Source organism: Heterostelium album, assembly GCF_000004825.1.
Source record: "Heterostelium album PN500 unplaced genomic scaffold PPL_scaffold3, whole genome shotgun sequence".
Lineage (NCBI taxonomy): Eukaryota > Evosea > Eumycetozoa > Acytosteliales > Acytosteliaceae > Heterostelium > Heterostelium album.
Genome location: NW_008805065.1, coordinates 2,147,763 through 2,166,061, shown reverse-complemented (window position 1 = coordinate 2,166,061; position 18,299 = coordinate 2,147,763). Strand labels below are relative to the sequence as shown.

The 18,299-nt window shown below is 32.0% G+C and overlaps 10 protein-coding genes across 10 annotated transcripts; 5 read left to right on the top strand and 5 right to left on the bottom strand.

Annotated features, from left to right (window-relative positions):
- Positions 1 to 6: 6 nt before the first annotated feature.
- PPL_03440 (uncharacterized protein) lies at positions 7 to 168 on the bottom strand (the record flags this gene model as incomplete). Its single annotated transcript, XM_020574405.1, has 1 exon — positions 7 to 168. The coding sequence occupies one exon, from the start codon at positions 166 to 168 to the stop codon at positions 7 to 9; it is 162 nt and encodes a 53-aa protein (XP_020436477.1).
- A 77-nt stretch (positions 169 to 245) lies between these two features.
- PPL_03439 (tetratricopeptide repeat protein) lies at positions 246 to 577 on the top strand (the record flags this gene model as incomplete). Its single annotated transcript, XM_020574404.1, has 2 exons — positions 246 to 258; positions 336 to 577. 2 exons carry the CDS (start codon positions 246 to 248, stop codon positions 575 to 577), a joined length of 255 nt encoding a protein of 84 aa, XP_020436476.1.
- A 350-nt stretch (positions 578 to 927) lies between these two features.
- On the bottom strand, positions 928 to 5,438 carry dhx57 (DEAD/DEAH box helicase; the record flags this gene model as incomplete). The annotated part of the gene is made up of 5 exons (XM_020574403.1): positions 928 to 1,304; positions 1,391 to 1,610; positions 1,675 to 4,962; positions 4,983 to 5,114; positions 5,202 to 5,438. The coding sequence occupies 5 exons, from the start codon at positions 5,436 to 5,438 to the stop codon at positions 928 to 930; spliced, it is 4,254 nt and encodes a 1,417-aa protein (XP_020436475.1).
- A 765-nt stretch (positions 5,439 to 6,203) lies between these two features.
- PPL_03437 (uncharacterized protein) lies at positions 6,204 to 6,695 on the bottom strand (the record flags this gene model as incomplete). The annotated part of the gene is made up of 2 exons (XM_020574402.1): positions 6,204 to 6,266; positions 6,342 to 6,695. 2 exons carry the CDS (start codon positions 6,693 to 6,695, stop codon positions 6,204 to 6,206), a joined length of 417 nt encoding a protein of 138 aa, XP_020436474.1.
- Positions 6,696 to 7,750: 1,055 nt separating this feature from the next.
- Positions 7,751 to 8,242, top strand: PPL_03436 (uncharacterized protein; the record flags this gene model as incomplete). The annotated part of the gene is made up of 2 exons (XM_020574401.1): positions 7,751 to 8,104; positions 8,180 to 8,242. 2 exons carry the CDS (start codon positions 7,751 to 7,753, stop codon positions 8,240 to 8,242), a joined length of 417 nt encoding a protein of 138 aa, XP_020436473.1.
- Positions 8,243 to 8,740: 498 nt separating this feature from the next.
- Positions 8,741 to 10,270, top strand: PPL_03435 (uncharacterized protein; the record flags this gene model as incomplete). Its single annotated transcript, XM_020574400.1, has 5 exons — positions 8,741 to 8,822; positions 8,884 to 9,190; positions 9,446 to 9,474; positions 9,649 to 9,988; positions 10,069 to 10,270. The coding sequence occupies 5 exons, from the start codon at positions 8,741 to 8,743 to the stop codon at positions 10,268 to 10,270; spliced, it is 960 nt and encodes a 319-aa protein (XP_020436472.1).
- Positions 10,271 to 10,663: 393 nt separating this feature from the next.
- On the bottom strand, positions 10,664 to 11,020 carry rpl38 (eL38 family ribosomal protein; the record flags this gene model as incomplete). Its single annotated transcript, XM_020574399.1, has 2 exons — positions 10,664 to 10,876; positions 11,018 to 11,020. 2 exons carry the CDS (start codon positions 11,018 to 11,020, stop codon positions 10,664 to 10,666), a joined length of 216 nt encoding a protein of 71 aa, XP_020436471.1.
- Positions 11,021 to 11,815: 795 nt separating this feature from the next.
- On the top strand, positions 11,816 to 14,909 carry PPL_03433 (uncharacterized protein; the record flags this gene model as incomplete). The annotated part of the gene is made up of 6 exons (XM_020574398.1): positions 11,816 to 11,941; positions 12,301 to 12,395; positions 12,496 to 12,648; positions 12,872 to 13,692; positions 13,769 to 14,274; positions 14,547 to 14,909. 6 exons carry the CDS (start codon positions 11,816 to 11,818, stop codon positions 14,907 to 14,909), a joined length of 2,064 nt encoding a protein of 687 aa, XP_020436470.1.
- Positions 14,910 to 15,157: 248 nt separating this feature from the next.
- mrpl22 (uL22m family ribosomal protein) lies at positions 15,158 to 15,985 on the bottom strand (the record flags this gene model as incomplete). The annotated part of the gene is made up of 2 exons (XM_020574397.1): positions 15,158 to 15,360; positions 15,475 to 15,985. The coding sequence occupies 2 exons, from the start codon at positions 15,983 to 15,985 to the stop codon at positions 15,158 to 15,160; spliced, it is 714 nt and encodes a 237-aa protein (XP_020436469.1).
- A 1,253-nt stretch (positions 15,986 to 17,238) lies between these two features.
- limE (LIM domain-containing protein) lies at positions 17,239 to 18,077 on the top strand (the record flags this gene model as incomplete). The annotated part of the gene is made up of 2 exons (XM_020574396.1): positions 17,239 to 17,335; positions 17,548 to 18,077. 2 exons carry the CDS (start codon positions 17,239 to 17,241, stop codon positions 18,075 to 18,077), a joined length of 627 nt encoding a protein of 208 aa, XP_020436468.1.
- Positions 18,078 to 18,299: the final 222 nt, after the last annotated feature.

Here is an 18,299-nt window from a genome sequence, read left to right as displayed (position 1 = left end):
ATTAAATTAGAACTCTTGTTGAAAGTGATCGGTTTGAATCCAAACTATGGTATTGCTATTACAAGTTGGGAGTCTTGCTTTCGGATCAGAATTTGTCATCGATCGTTCTTCCGTTTGGCGAATCAGGGACTCAACTACAACTATACTTGAGAATAGATTGTGATCCATTGGATTCAAATTTATAACATAACCTATCAGCAATAATTTCTCCCTATGAGTCAGTACAACTTCTTAATGGAAAAACAATGACAAGACAATGTAAAGATTGAAAGGAATAGAGTTAGCTCCAAACTATTCCGTACTATATAGAAACCTTGCTTCAAAAATATCAATAGATGAGAGAATCACACTCAACAATGGACAACCAATGACAAGAAAACAACTATACTTGAAGTCAATAGAGTTAGATCCAACCGATTCCGATTCATATTATAATCTTGGAAGAATTTGTGAATCAATCATCCTTAACAATGGACAATCAATGACAAAACAACAACTATACCTGAAAGCAATAGAGCTAGATCCAACCAATTCAACCTTATATAAAAATCTTGCTATGATGGATACCAAGGTTTAACATTAGATATTACATCAAAAGAATCTATAGCACTTCTCAATGGTGTTGAAATGACAAAACAATTATTGCTTGAGGCAGTAGGATCGTCAGTTTTCAAAGATATTGGTTTCACTCTTTTGAACAACAAAGAAACCGTTAAACTACCAAATGGTGAACAAATGTCAAGAAGACAACTCCTTCAAAAAGAAAGACAATTTTAAATCTATAAATATTATAAATAAATTACAAAGATCAATATGTGATACTGTTTAGCTAATTATCATATACGCAAATTATTTAAATGTTATAATAGCTTATTTATTAATAAACTAAGTGTTCTTTGAATAACACTTTTGTATTTAATCGATTCATTAGATAAAACCTTCGTTGGTTACAATCTTTATAATTATATCGATGACTACCGATGATGAAGTGTCGAATGATGGATCTCTTATCTTTTGATTCAAGAGTTCGTCGAGTAGCATTCTAACCTCTTTCAAAATAACCAATATCTTTCCGGTAGCCTTAAACTTTAGCCATTTATCAAGTAGAATATGTTGGAATGATTGATCGATCTCGATCGATCCACCAATAGAGAACAACAGCAATGTCAAAGCACTGATATTGGTGGTATGGTGCATAAACATTCTCGATGTCTGAACACGTTCATGATACAACAAAAACGGTGCAATAAATTCACCTTCATTCGAATTTACTGATCTTGGATGTATAAATACTTTTTGTTTTGCTATTATAGTAGTTGTGATAATAAATACAATAAAGTTAATAAGTTTAATAGTGACCGTTAATTAGTTTTAATATTAATAAACTTACACTTATCTACTTTAGTTAATAAAAGTAATGAATGTGGATCATATTTATTCTGAATGGCACCGGCAGCAACTTTAGTGTATGTGGCAGCAGGCAAGTCGATACGTGCAATCTTTGGATACATACCAGCACATAGAACCGATTTAATTACTTTAGAGTTTGATGCAAATGAATTATAGATTGCTCCACAACTCTCACTTACTTCATCCAACATATTTGATTTCTAATGAGTGTTAGTTAAATTTGATTTTATAATACTTGTTATTATTATTATATGATATAGTTACTTGTAATTTCGATATTTTCTTTGATGTTAAACCATTAGGTAGGAAACCAATCTCTGATAGTTGCTCGATGAATTGGAATTTAAGATCTTGAATGGTTCGTAGTGTTGGAATGGAGAGATGATTCTCTGTGCAGAATGCATATTCGTTACCTTCGCGTATCGATTTACGCCAGTGATCGTATGCAATAAAGAAGGAAAAGTGATCACTCTGATGTCCGAAATGGAATTTGGAGTTGGCACGCAGCGATTTATCTTGTGACGATGTAATGAATGGCGGTTTATAGGAGAGTGTCGCTGCAATAGTGAGAATCGGATCCAGACAACGGAAGATACATCCGAACAACAGCATCTTGCCGATGTAGATATCGACTGGCAGTTGAGATAGATGATAACCGAGTGCTGTTAGCTGTTCGTTTTTGTCGAGTGCGTTGATACTCTTGAGTTCATCGACTGCGTGTTGAACCAACTGTTGCTCGGGCGGCTCGATTGCCATCGCCAGGAAATCGTAGATCGGCTTCAACTTGGCGTTCGGGTTGTTCGACTGGCTTTGGAAGAGCTTGACGTGTAGACACAGCTGTTGAAGTGGAGTACGAAGGATTTCCGGTGTTTCCTGTGCAGCGAGCTCTTGTTCCATCGATTTGGTGAACAGCTTGTAACAGACACCAGCGGAAGTACGACCGGCACGACCAGCACGTTGACGCGCCGACGCCTTGGCAATCCAACACTCAGACATCATCGAGTTCTTGGTGAATGCATTGTACGACATCTGGTTGACACGACCTGTGTCAACGACAATACCGATATCGTCGATGGTAATAGATGTCTCTGCAATGTTTGTGGCAACGATAATCTTTGTCTTGGAAGCGGGTGCACGTTCAAACACTCGCTGCTGATCCTTTGGTGTCAGTGAAGAGTGTAGCGGTAGCAACCACATCAAATTGGAATCGGCAGATCCATTCAAACCATTGATAATCTGCAAGATATCAGAGAAACCTGGAACAAACACCAATATTGATTTACCGGCTTTAACTTCTTTCCTCACCAAATAGCAAATCAAATGTTGAATATAATCATGATTGATTCTCTTTTGATCCATCTTAGCATCCATCGCTTCTAATACATTATTAACATCGAATGAACCACTTGTAGAAGTAGTTGTAGATGTAGATGTTGTAGATGTAGAAGTTGTAGTTGATTCTTTATCTTGTTGATCATCTTGTTGTTGCTGTTGTTGCTTTTGTTGTTGTAGTCTTTTATAATTGGTTGGTTTATATTGTGTTAGTTTAATTGAATCTTCCAAGTAGACGTTTTGAACTGGATAGGTGAAACCTGCAATCGAAAAGATAGCGGATTCACCAATTCCAAAGTAGTTGGCAATAAGTTTAGCGTCCAAGGTGGCACTCATCAATATCAACTTTAGATTGGGACGTCTTCTTAGCAGCTGCTTGAGAATGATCAACAGGAAATCGTTGTCCATCGAACGCTCGTGCACCTCATCGATAATGATATGCGATACATTCTCGAGTGGTCTACTGTCGAGCATCATACGCAGCAGAATACCGGTGGTGACGAAACACAGCCTCGTTGCGGCAGACCGCTTCGATTCATTACGAATCTGGTAACCGACCATCGACCCCAGCTGTTGCTTGTCGCCACCGTACCACTCTGCGGAAACACGGTCGGCAACACCAATAGCAGAGATACGTCTGGGTTGTGAACAAACGATATTACACTGTGAACCGATACCTCGTGTGACCATATCCTCAAGGATATACTGTGGTATCTGTGTTGATTTACCTGAACCAGTCTCACCGGTTACCACCATCACCTGATTGGCAGACAACATCTCAATGAACTGCTTCTTCTTTGCGAAAACAGGAAGTGATTCTCTAACCTTGAGAATCGGCTTATTCTTCTCTGACTTTATAATCGTATTGAAATGACTGCGTAAATCGTTATTCTCCTTATCATTATTAGCAATCGATTGTTGATTTCTTCTATCATTATTATGTTTCTTTATAACTTTATTACTGTTATTATTTGAATTAGTTATTGATATCGAATCTAATATATTATTGTTGTTATTGTTGTTGTTATTGTTGCTCATATTATTATTACTATTTCTATTACTATTACTATTCTTTAATATATCTTGACCATTTGAATCAATGAATGCAATTATGGTGAATAACATTGGTTGTGAAAGTGATTGTTTACATTGATTGATCAACTCTGTCAAGAGATGTCTTGTTTTAGGTTGTAGAGACTTGTCTTTTGGTTTGAAAAGTAATACTGGTGGGTTCAGTGGATATCGGGCAATCTTTGGGAATATAATATCAAGTTCACCTAGATCCAGCTTAATATTAAACTGATTATCTGACTTGACTGTGAATGTTTCGTAAATCGATTGAATTGCTTGTTGTTCATCTGATTTGACATCTTCATCGCCATCACCATCCTGTTGTTGTTCACCGCCGTCAACCTGTAAATCATAACCAGTCAACTTATAATATGCCCGATGAAACAAACTATCATTATTAACCTGTGATTGTAATGACTGTGAAATCTCCTCTTCCATCCAACCATACAATTGTAGCTGATTAATAACACTAATAACTTCTGGACTATGATTTGTTGTTATTTTTGTTGTAGATGTTGTTGTTTGATTGGTTGTTGTCGATGTTGCTGTCTTCTTTTGAATACCAATATTCTTTGGACGAAAAGTAATTGGTAGTTGATCTTCTGGTACATTTAGACATAGCCATGAAATGAGGTTGGTCAGACTCGATACATCTTTGACCTTGTTGAATGCACTGTTGATGCTCGACTCTGTAAAACCTAGAGATGTCAAAGTGGAAGCTAATACAGAGTGTTCTTTCTCATTGAGTTCGTTCATGTTGACATCTACACTGTCACTGCCACTGTTGTTGTCGTTCTCCTCCAACTTTAGATTCATCTGACGCACCAGAGAATGAACGATTCTAATAGCTTCTTCGGACATGTTTATCGATGGAATCTGTTGAGTGTGAGTAGGTTCTTTCTCTTTTGCTTTCTCGGCTTCTGCCGCTGCCACTTTGTCGAGTCGTTCTTGTTCGGCGGCCGCCACCTTGGAGTCGTCTGCCATCTGCAACCAAAACGGCGTGTACTCGGGCGGGAACAACTTGTAGATGTTGGTGTTGCCACAGAGATCGAACAGTGCAACTAGAGCAGCGTAACTTCTAGCTTCTTGCATGGTTGGCGACGAGTGTGGTGGCATATAAGACTTTTCTGTTATCACCTTTTTCTTTGCCTTCCAAACTTTAGCGTTACTTTCGAACGGAACTGTAACTCTCCCTTTGCCGACTTGAATGCTTTCGCTTCATTATAGGCCGGTCTCTCCATATGTTGTTTCTGACAATATTCATTCAAATATTGAACGGGTACTTTACCAGTCCATCTTGGCTATTATGATAAATATTTACATTAAGCTTTCACTTAATATTTTGCTTTGCTTTGATATCTTTAATGATAAGTAATAATTTTACTTACTTTTTGTGGTTCATTCGATTGAATTGGTTGTTGATTATCTTTATCTTTATCTTTTGATGACTTTTTATCTTTTGAATCAGCTGCAGTTGCAGATGACTTTGAATCAACTGGTTTTTTACCACTACCACTACTACCACTTGGCTTGTCTTCTTTCTTTGAAGTTGATTTTTCATCTTTCTTAGATTTATCATCTTTACCAGCACTGGATGATGATGATGATGATGATCCTTTGGCCATCCTTTAACTAACCTCAATGTAAGCGTTTTTTTTTTTTTTTTTTTTTGGTATTTTTTTAAAAAAACCATTACGAAAATGCGGTTCAAAAATATATATTGCTAATTTAGAGTATTCTTTTTTCAATAACCTCAATATATCTATTTTGTTTTTAAAATTCTCTACCATCAAAACAAGAGATAAGATTTTAAAAAAAATTATATTTAAATATTATTTGAGAGGTTCACTTAAATCTATTGTAAAATTACATTAGGACTAAGAAAATAATTTTTATTTTCTTTAACAATTTTTATCAATTAAAGGGTGAAAAAGTAACAAAACATCGCAATCTTCATGGCTTATTGTTTCAAATTTTTTATAAATTGAAATTGTAAATTTAGTTTTATTGTTTGTAATATTACAATAATATATTTGCAACACTATGATGGTGTAAAATAAACTTGTCCTTTCTTTTTGTAAAACAAACTTAGAGCTATCTGGGAATAAATGAAGGTGTCACTTTTTTATTCTTTTTTAGTATTATTTTTATTTTAAGTAACTCGCGTGGAAAGTGGTGGAAGTGGTACCCTAGTAGGTGTACAATTAACTAATATTTTCTTCAATTGTCTGTGTTTTGATAATGAAGAATCAATAGAAATGGTAATAATATTGGAGGTATAATGTTATTAAAATTAAAATTTTTTATTTCAATTCTTATCAAAATTAAAAAAGTTAAAATTCTAAATTGGAGATAAAACATAATAATATGAATGAATTACATGTATTTTATTAATGTTTAATTTCTCTAACTAATTTACTGGTCCATGGACACCAAAAACATCCAGGTAAGAACTAAATTATGATAAAGTTTCCAATTAAAATTTGTTTAATCTTTTTATAAAGAGGAGTATTTAAAAGAATACTTACAGCACCACATGCTTCATCTAAATGATCTTCTACATAGCTTGTGTGAGCATCGCAAACTTCAATTGCCAAATCAAAAAATGAAATTGTGTCTGAGTCCAAATGGAAACTGTATCTTGGGTTATAATCAGTTGTGGTTTTTTTAATTCTTCCCATGAAATGTGGTCGTACAGTAATAGTTCCATCAAGCAAACCTCTGGCATGTTTAATGTTTTCTTCATCAATTAATTTGATGACAAATCTAGTTGTACCAGTAACATCGGCGGTTTCGAAGTATGCTGGTTTAATGTCGCCAGCAGATGCAATATAGGAAAAAACAGTCAAAACAACTAATAACAAAATGATTGAAATTTTCATTTCTTTAAGTAATTTAGATATCTATAATAAAATGATTTATGATTTGGTTTGAATGATATTCTAAACAATTCTTTTGATAGGTATTTATACTTTTATTATAATTATGAGTTTATTTGAATATTGTTAAGATCATTTAATTTCTTATGATCCTCAAAGAATAAAAACTGTATTTCTTTTCAATTTTATAGAGATATTAAATTCATTCTAAATCTGGAGAATTGAGTAAATTGTCATAATTGAGGTTGATAAGTGAGGTGAGCCATTTCGTTTAAATACAAGGGTCAAAAAAGTAACAATAAAAATTGTTTTTTTCGCACATTGTGTAATTAGTAGTTTATCTCTGATGTAATAGTAATAAATTGTATGTAACATTATAACTTTATTCATGGTATATATTCAATGATTGAGATGAGAACAATAATTTAAAAAAACCAACATTCATTTCTGCGGTGTTTTTACCACCCACTTTAAAAATAGTGTGAAGTTTAAAACTTATGAACAAAACACTAGATAAACAAATAATTAATTAAAATTAAAGTAAAATCTTAATATAAAGTTATAAAGTTACATTTTTGAAGTGAATTCTATAGCAAAAGAAAAAAATACTACTCTCAAAAAAATGATGTCAATTGAATGAATTTTTTTCAAAATATTGATAAAATCAGCAAAATAAACCAAAAGTACTATTTATTACTATTACTTTATTCTTCTAGAGTGATAAATTACTAATTACACAGTGTGCGAAAAAAACAATTTTTATTGTTACTTTTTTGACCCTTGTATTTAAACGAAATGGCTCACCTCACTTATCAACCTCAATTATGACAATTTACTCAATTCTCCAGATTTAGAATGAATTTAATATCTCTATAAAATTGAAAAGAAATACAGTTTTTATTCTTTGAGGATCATAAGAAATTAAATGATCTTAACAATATTCAAATAAACTCATAATTATAATAAAAGTATAAATACCTATCAAAAGAATTGTTTAGAATATCATTCAAACCAAATCATAAATCATTTTATTATAGATATCTAAATTACTTAAAGAAATGAAAATTTCAATCATTTTGTTATTAGTTGTTTTGACTGTTTTTTCCTATATTGCATCTGCTGGCGACATTAAACCAGCATACTTCGAAACCGCCGATGTTACTGGTACAACTAGATTTATCATCAAATTAATTGATGAAGAAAACATTAAACATGCCAGAGGTTTGCTTGATGGAACTATTACTGTACGACCACATTTCATGGGAAGAATTAAAAAAACCACAACTGATTATAACCCAAGATTCAGTTTCCATTTGGACTCAGACACAATTTCATTTTTTGATTTGGCAATTGAAGTTTGCGATGCTCACACAAGCTATGTAGAAGATCATTTAGATGAAGCATGTGGTGCTGTAAGTATTCTTTTAAATACTCCTCTTTATAAAAAGATTAAACAAATTTTAATTGGAAACTTTATCATAATTTAGTTCTTACCTGGATGTTTTTGGTGTCCATGGACCAGTAAATTAGTTAGAGAAATTAAACATTAATAAAATACATGAAATTCATTCATATTATTATGTTTTATCACCATTTTAGAATTTTAAAAATAATTCAACATAAATAAAATAATTTGTTTAGAATCTAAAGGTTCCTTTAAGTTTAAGAAAAAGTAAATTTATTCTAAACTATTTATACTTTAATATTATTCACTTTCAAGATTTTGATACTGAATACTATTATATACCACAATATTTTTATAGTTTTTTGGAATCAGGATCATATCTATTTATTCAGTGATAATTTCCAAACTTCTCAATGATCTGGTAATTAAAATATTAGCTCCAAATTAAAAAAAATGGATTTATTTATATGTTCTAATTTAAAATAGAAATCTTTTATCTTATTATTATTATTACAAATTTTTGATATTTTATTATATTTTTTTAATTAATAGTTTTTCCATAACAATTTTTTTAAAAAAAAAAAATAACAAACAATTGAAAAAAATAGTCATTTTATAATGTGATTGATAGAGTTTATTAAGAATGAATATAAATGTTAGTAATGATAAGATAAAAGAATATCAACTTAAAATGTTACAATCTAATAGAGTCAATAAGAAAAGATGTTGGTAGATCTGTTGAGAAGAAACTTAGAAATGCAACTCAGGAACGAGACAATAATATAGTTACATTGGATAGAATGAAAGATTTAATAATGCTATCAGAGTTTAACAACGAAATAGATGGCTTGTTGAATCAACAGACATCGGATATCGATATCGACGGTCTAGAGTCACTGGACAACCGATTGCAATCGATACTCTACGAGAAGGATCTATACGCTTCGAAGCTGCTACAGCTAGAGTCGTCACCACCGTTCGATATCAACGACCCTTCGCTCAATCTCTCGAAGGAATCCGCTTTCTTAGAGACCAACGCCTATCACTCGGAACACCAATCGAACAAGATCATCGAGCGTCTGGAATGGGAGATGTCGAAGCGCATCGAGAAACAACAGGAACTCGAACGACTGCGAGCCACCAAGAAAGAACTGAAAGAACAGGAACTAAAGAAACGCAAACAACTCGCCGAATTCGACTACAAACTAAAAAACCACAACATAACACTGAACGCAGTGCTCAAGCCGATCGACCCTTACATCCGACCGATAGCGTACGCACAGCCATCCATCACCAAATCACACCAACTTTTAAGACAAACACCACTACCACTCTTTATACTCTACAGTGAAATACAATCTTATAAAAACATTGAATGTAAGTAAACAAACTAAAAGATTAGTGTTGTTTGTTGTTTGTTGTTTGTTATTATTGTTTGCTATTTGTTGTTTGCTGTTTGTTGTTTATAGTTTAACACACCCCCATTCTTTCCTTTTTTAACTATTAATGCAAACTAATAACTAACTAATCTAAATAAACAACAATATTTAGATAGTCAAATCGATATCGATATAAAATGTATGGATTCGTCAATACAACAACAACAACAACAACAACAGCAACAACAGGATTCAATGGATATATCATCACCACACTTTAAATCATATATTCTTACACCTTCAAATATTTATGTGTCGCTCAAGATCACTTCAAACAACGATGACAATCAAATTCGCTTGGAATTCTACTACTATCCGACGTTGAAGATCGTCACCGTACTTCCAATGTTAAACGACAATGAAGAAGATGGTCAACAGGTTCTAGAGAGTATAGATATCAATGATCGAGGTCTTACAACTCCAAATCAATCGAATCATTTCATATTTGGAAAGTATGTATGATTAATTAATTAATTAAACATTCACTCTTTAAATTAACTAACATAATATTACTACTATGTTTGCTTACTAGTGAAACATTTTCATTATCTACACACAAATTAAAAGGTAGACCATTTAAATGGGCACAATATATCACAGGTCTGTCATTTTTGCCAGAAATCAGTATGGAAGATCTTCATAACAAGAACTATCACCTTTATAACTTTAAACCAAAGACTACCAATGAAATCATGAAATTGGTAATCAATCAAATAAATCAATATAATGTTTAAACTACAAAACTACTTTTATGTTGTTTGTTTGTAAATCAATAATAATACAAAAAGAAATAAAATCATAAACTATTGATCAACATACATAACCTATCTTCATAGAAATCTGATTTCTTAATAAACTAAACTATCAGGAAAGTGACATAACTATCGAAACAATTCTGCTATCTAAAACTAAAAAGAAGAGCGAGAGATCCTGCTGTTGTTGTTGTTTCGTTTTGAGTGTGTTTTGTGGTATGAATAAAGGGAGAGACGAAAAGAAAAGTATATTGAATTATATCATTTATTCCTCTATAATGCTTAGCAAAACCGTTTATTTCTTGCTGTCAATGTGAACTTGCTTGAGAGCCTATAGGTTAATGGAAAAAGAAGTGTTAGTGTCCAAAGTAGAGATTAGCTGTTGAAAAATGTGATGATAGTTACTGGTGGGAGGATTTGCATTAACTTTGGAACCTTAGTTTGATCAGTGATCTTGAGAGTGTAAAGGAATCTTCCGCAACGAACCTTGAACTTGGTGTCCTTGGCGTTCTTCTTGATTCTGATTTCCTTGGCGTCCTTACGACGAACAGTCAAAAGAAAATCTTTGATCTCACGGATTTGTTTGGGCTATATGAGTAGGTTATCTAAATGTAAGTCATTTTGTTCCATTTTTTCATCTATCTTCTCTCTCTTTCTATTTTCTCTTTCTAATACATAATAAGTCTAGATAGATAGTAGATGATAGATAGAATTACGATAATAACATACCATTATGAACTTATGGAGGAATAGATACTGAGTCTCAAGCGAGGGTACTATATCTCAGTGTTTTGACAGAGCACCATGAGACGCTCGTTGGGATGCGCACACTCTGTGAGACACTACACCACACAGCATGTCAGAGGACAACGAAAAAAAAATTCAAAAAAATTCAAAAAAATAAAAATTTCATTTTTTCATGAACTTCTGTTCTCTCATAAAATCAAATAGTGCAGTTAAACAACAAAAAGATAAACAAAACATAGTGTTTGTTATAACAATCATTATTTTTAACTATATTTATACATTCTTTAAGTAAATAAATAAATTAAATTAATATTTTTATTTTTATTTTTATTTTATTTTATCTCTCTTTTTTCATCTTTTATTTTATAATAATATTATTTTTATTTTTATTTTGATTAAAATCATATAAATCTTATCTTCAATGTAATGATATATAATATTTGTATAAATCACTATTTTAATTAGTGAGATGAACATGATTCGAAAAATATCATTTCGGTATGCATTACCAAAGATGGTATGTTTTAACACCAACATAATGTTGTTGCAATTGTACACTCTAATTTTCACAATTTTTCAAAAATCTCGAAATTTAATTAAAATCCAAAAATGACATGTCATTCACATTAATTAAATTGTTTATACTGCCTGTTTAAATAGTATTGAGTTTTATCAATAATAATATTATCAAAACAACTCAACTACTAGATTTATTTATTAAATTAATATTTGTATTTATTTATTTATTTATTTATAGTTATTGTAGTAATAATAATAATAATGAGTAATCATAGTAAAACAACATTTATTTTCAAATTAAGTAAAGCAGATAGTTGTGTAGCGGTTCCAAAATTCGATGGAGGTTCGACCGATAGTTCGAGACCGTTGGTTCTGTTGCTGGGTTGGGTAGGTTCAAGCAATAAGCAACTCGATAAGTACTCGAAGCTGTGGACCGACAAAGGATTCAATACGATGCAATACCCGACGCCGTTCGTCGATTTCGGATTTCCCTATTTCATGCGCTACAAAGCGGTGCGAATGCTGCGCGAGGTTCAGCTCTACCTGGAAGCGAACCGTGATTGCAAATCGATAGTGATTCACATGTTTTCGAATGGCGGTGGATTCAACTACTCACATTTCATCAACTTAATGCAAACCAAACAGTTTGCACATCTTCATCGGTACATTCGCGGTGTCATCTACGATAGTTTACCGACGTTGTCGTTCATCACCGCAATCAGGGCAATTCGTAAGTCGACACCAAGGTTGGTGTTCCTCCTGACGATGTTGCTATCGCCACTGCTGGCGTTGCAGTATCTACCGTTTGTATGGACGTACTACTCGACGCTCGCGTCAAAGAGTAATCGTTGGCCACACTTGTTCCTCTACTCGAAAGGCGACACCCTGGTAACTCCGTCAAGCGTAGAGTCATTCAGAAAACAACTATCGAATTCACTCAGAGACGACAGTCTCATTCTCTCGAAATGTTTCACCGAGTCCGAACATGTAGCACACTATCGCAAATATCCAGTACAATATACTCATCAAATTGATTTACTATTGGATAATATTGAACATAACAATAACAATAATAATCAGAAATCATCAAAACTGTAAACAACCCCAAAACTAATAAAATCTCACACCACTCTTGTGTCAAAAATTCAAGAAATTAAATTAATGCGAAAATATAAAAATTAAGATTTTAAGTTCATTCATTTAATTTACCCAATGAATATACAGATATTGCGTATTAAATCTAATAATAATAATGAATAAAAATACAATATTATTTATATTATTTATTGTTTGGTTATTATCATTATCATTAAATAGCAGTATTATAGTTGTAAATGCAGGAAATGTAAAGAATAAAGTGAAATCAGAGATATACTCACATCATCCTGATTTAATAAATAAACAACAAAAACCAACAACAAATATAAATAGTAATAGTAATAAAAATAACAATAAAAAAAATGTAAATAGTAATAATAACAACAAAAACAATAATATTAAAATAGATTCTTCAATTTGTAAGAACTTTCCCGATCTTTGTTCAAACGACAATGATGAAGAATCATCACCAACAAATATAAATACAAATACAAATAATAATATAAAAGAACGAAATCAACAAAATAAAGATAATAAAAAAGATAATAATATAGATATTAAAGAAGATGATTATTATGATGATAATAGCAATAAAGATAGAGATAGAATAGTTAATAATGTTGTTATAGTTGGAATTACTCTCTTTATGATAATGTATTCAACTATCTCTAATTTGGATGTAAAGAATCAAGAGAATAGGTCGATGGATGAGAAGCAGGTTGAGATGAGAGCAATGCCCGATGAACAACAGTTGATACGCACCGATCTAGAGGATTATCTTCGACAGAATGAATTTCTTTGTATAGAGAGTGAATTGAAGCTATTGTATAACGCTCAGCAATCGTCGTCGTCGTCGTCGTCGTCGTCACCAGATGATGAAATAACAAAGAGATCACGTACAGTACTCGCACTGTACCACCAAGGAAGAAACATACAAGATCGAGTCAATGACTATCTCTACAACTCTGACAATCAAATAGATCAACATCAATTACAAACCGATTACATTCAATTTAAACAATCATCATCTGAATTTAAAGGTATAATATATTAGTACTATCCATAACAAATCTTCTTACTAAATGTTTATTTATCATAATTTAAATGAATATATAGATGAACTTGGAGATGAATTTGATAGTTTAGAGAAATCTATAAAGTTGGCTAGCGAAGAGAATAAGATCATTGGTGAAATCAAAAAGTTGATAGAACTTGGCTCTGATATGAATAACGACGATATACAGGAGTCTGGAAAGTTACTGGATACTATTGACTCGAAAGGACTTGGATCAAAGACACTAAGATTATCGATTGATCTAAAGAACTTGGTTCGTAAAAATGAAAAGAGATACCAAGAACAAACACTACTACTAGAGCAACTTGAACAACATCAACAACAATATCAACAACAACAACTAGAGAATAGTAATAATGTAAAAGAAGAGAATTGCAGTAATGATAATGAAAAATCAACAATTATTGTCAATACTACAAATACAAACAAAACAGACAATGAAGATGATGACATTGAATATATTAGTAGTAACAATAGCAACAATATTAGTAATAGCTATAATAATAATAGAAAGAAAAGATACTCTCAAAGTAATTTATCACCAGAGGTATCATTTATGAATGTTTTCATATTGGCACATCAGGATCGGGAGGTGAATGAATGGAAACGTTATAATATGACAGAGTTGAATAAGAGGGAGATGAGAGATGCCGAGATATTGGAGAAGGAAAAGGATAGAATTAGAAAGAGAAAGGAAAGAAGTGCCGAGATCCTCCAGAAATCTCAGGAGAAACGAAAAATAAAGTTGGAGAAACGAATGGAGAAGATCAAACAACTGGAAAAAGAGAAGCGTGAAATTGAGAATAAACAACATTTTAGATATCTAGCTGCAACGGTGTTTGGTATCTATCTGGTCTATTCGATCTACACCATGGTCAATACGATCGTGTCGCCACTCTCATCGCTACGCTACTGTCTGATGCCACAGCTAACACTGTCGCTGCGCAACCCATCGCAAATCATCGCAGTCAATCCACTCTGCTCTATGGAGTGGTCGTCGTTTGTCATTGTAATCATCGGATTCCTCACCTACCAACTCAGTCAGAATGGCTATCTAATGATGATTCCGCCAATCGCCGGAATATGCCTGTACAAAGATATCATACTACACTTTATTGTATCGCAATACCCCCATATCATCGTCAGTCTTGCTCTCCTGGCAGTGTGGTGGTTGAAATTTAAAAACCGAGAACTTTGGCAACAAGTACTCTACGATGCATTCGTCATTTCAACGATAATAACTTTATTAAGTATTAGTAGTTAAACTAAATAATAATTATAGTAATCATAAACATTTATGTAAATTCATCCATCCTATCATCTATTTTATCCTACGATTATCTTTTTTTTTTTCCTATCTTTTTTTTAATTATTGTTTTTATTTATAAATGATTTTTTTATTATTATATTTAATATTTATTTAAAAACTATTAAGATACCAATGGATTGTTATAATTTTCGATGGTCTTGTGAGTCTTTCCAAATTTACCGAGTTTCTTTTCACCCGATACCTTTTCAACTTCTTTCAATTCCACTGTGACATGTGTGAATGGTTTTCTTCTGATACCAGTTCTACCTCTACCTTTAAATTCGATTCTTGATTGATAGTGTGATCTTCCTGTATATATTTGTGCTATAGATCGTAATTTAATTAAATTTGGGTCAAATGATGAATATTAATATCTGAGAGAGGGGGAGACTCAACCCAACGAATAGTACAACTATAGTGAGTTCAGCTTGTACTTACAAACAATTAAACGATCTGGATCTAAATTCTTATAGTACTCGGCGTTGTAACGTGCAGATGTAACCAAACCTTTAATTTGATTGGCTGGACCGATGTTTGCAAATGTAAGTTGGGCAATGGCTTCACGATAGCTGAGACCAGTGATAGCTTTGAACAATGGCATCAATTTCCATTGACTGTATGGTAAGTTTCTTAAAGTAGCTGTTGCTGTCTTGATTACTGGTTTATTGCTTTCTTCTTTTTCCTTTTGTCCTTTCAAAACTGATTGAATCAATGATGAGGTATTAGATGTTGTAGTTGTAGTTGTACCTGGTTGTTGTTGCGCTGATGATTGTGTAGTAGTAGTATTTGATCTATTAACCATTGATTGTGAAAAGAATGATCTGACACATGGCTGTTGTTGTTGTTGGAATGCACTGATAAAAGTGCTGTTGGTGATACCACGACGAACTGCCGATGTAACACCAACATTATATAAACTACAAGTAAATGATTTCACTAACTTATTCATTTCTACAAAAATAAATTAAAAAACAACAACAATATATGTATTATCGTCGTCTAATATGTAAAAAAAAAAAAATGTTTATGATCGTCAAAATCTCATTGATCATTTTTCAAAATTTTGGAAAAAACGTTACAATGGTCTTTTTTTTTATCACAAACGAAAAGAGACTGCAGCAGTTTTTTAATGAAAAGAATCATTTGTAATATTTTTTTAAAGTTAAAAGTCTAAGTATTTGAGAATTTATAGCAATTTATTTATCAATGTATAAAAGATATCAGATGTTATTAGATATGTGATTGTATAAATATATGACATTTCTTTTTTCTATTTTTTTAACAAAATAATTTATTATCGTCAAATTGAAACAAATAATGAGAAATGGTTCATATGTATTTGGTATACCAAAACGGATATTTATTATACAATATACAATATGAAATATAAATATTGCAATACCAAAAATGATGGTTGTCATTATTATAAAATTTGGTATCGGATTTCCATTCCTCCTAATTAAAAAATTGGTGCACCAATTTGGTTTTGTCACTTTTGTGGTGTTTGATATTTTAATTGGGACGATCTTTTTAATATTAAAAAGAGTACAAACAATTTTCAAACAAATATTACAATAATGAAAATTTTCATTTTAATTCAAGATATTTTTTAAATTGATGGATAGCAAAAAAGCAATTATTATTGCTTTAACTAGCAAAGATTTTTTTTTTATTTTATTATTTAATAAATCATATTTTTAAAAAATGAATTATGATCGATCGAGATCAAAAACAAAAAATTACAAACAACAATTTTTTTTTAATAATAAAAATTAAAATTCATTTTCAAAAAAAAAAAAGACTGAAAAATTGGTTTTTTTCAAAAGCCACTTGACCAACTAAACCCACCCACCTTATAAACCAAAATTAAAATTTCTTTTATAAATGTGGTATGTTGAATATTGATTTCCAACTCAAAAACCCATTAATTTACTCATATTACTGTGGGTGTTGTAATTGATTTTTTATGAAAAAAAAATATTAAAATAAAAATAAATTAATTTGTTTGACATTCAGGAGCAGCAACAACAAAATCAACAACTGCTTGCAAGAACAAAAATCTTTCATTCTTAATAAACCTTTATAAATTTGTATAATAATTAACTCTCTGTGTTATATATATCACTCTCACCACTTCCAAAAAACTCCTTCCTTTTCTCTTTTCTTTTTTATTTAAATTAAAAAACTCATATATAATATAAAATGTCAGCTGCTAAATGTGCAATCTGTTCAAAAACCTCCTACCCATTAGAGTCAATCGTCAATGGTGACAAGACTTATCACAAGGGTTGCTTCAAGTGTATGTCTATTTAACAAACAAAAGAAAAAAATATTATTTTTTTTTCCAGAAAAAGTGAAGTGAGAGAGTGGCTGTGAGAGATAGAGAGTAAAGAGTGAGTGAGGTTGGTTATTGATTCAAAACAACAATTTGATATTTATTTAAATGGATGTATTAATTTATCAATTATTTTCATATTATTATTTATTTATTTTAATAAAATAAAACAATAGGCTCTGAATGCAAATTGACCCTCAATGTCAAGAACTTCAAGTATCTCGATGGTAAACTCTACTGTGCTGTACACACTCCAAAGGCCACTCACACCCAAGTCACTGACTCTGTTGCCACCAAGAATGCCTTGAATGCACCAAAGAAGACCGCCGAAGGTTTGGGTACCGCCCAAAAGGGATCTGGTGACCGTCCATCGATTGGTTTGGACTCATTGGCCACCAAGAATGCCTTGAATGCACCAAAGAAGACTGCTGAGGGTGCCCGTGGTGTCCAAAAGGGTACCGGTGGTAAGCCATCATACACTGTTTTCGGTGCCGACTCAAATGCCACCGCCTCCCCAAGCGCCCACGAGCAACAACACTACGGTGGTGAAGAGGAACAACAACATTACGAAGAGCAACAACACTACGGTGGTGAAGAGCAACAATACGAAGAGCAACAATATGGTGAGGAACAACAATACGACGAGCAACAATACGGTGAGGAGCAACAATACGAAGAGCAACAATACGAAGAGCAATATCAATAAACTGCCTGTATACTCATAATTTATAAGTAGAAGTGGTTTTTTGGTTCTAACTTTGACAAAAGATCCAAAAACATTTTGTCAAAGAAATATCAATTATCTAATTATAATATTCAAAAAAAAAAAAAAACAACAATAATAATAATTTGTATTTTTATACAAAAAATAAATGTATTTTTTATTTATAAAAAAAACAAACAATATTTTATATCTTTATTTCTAATC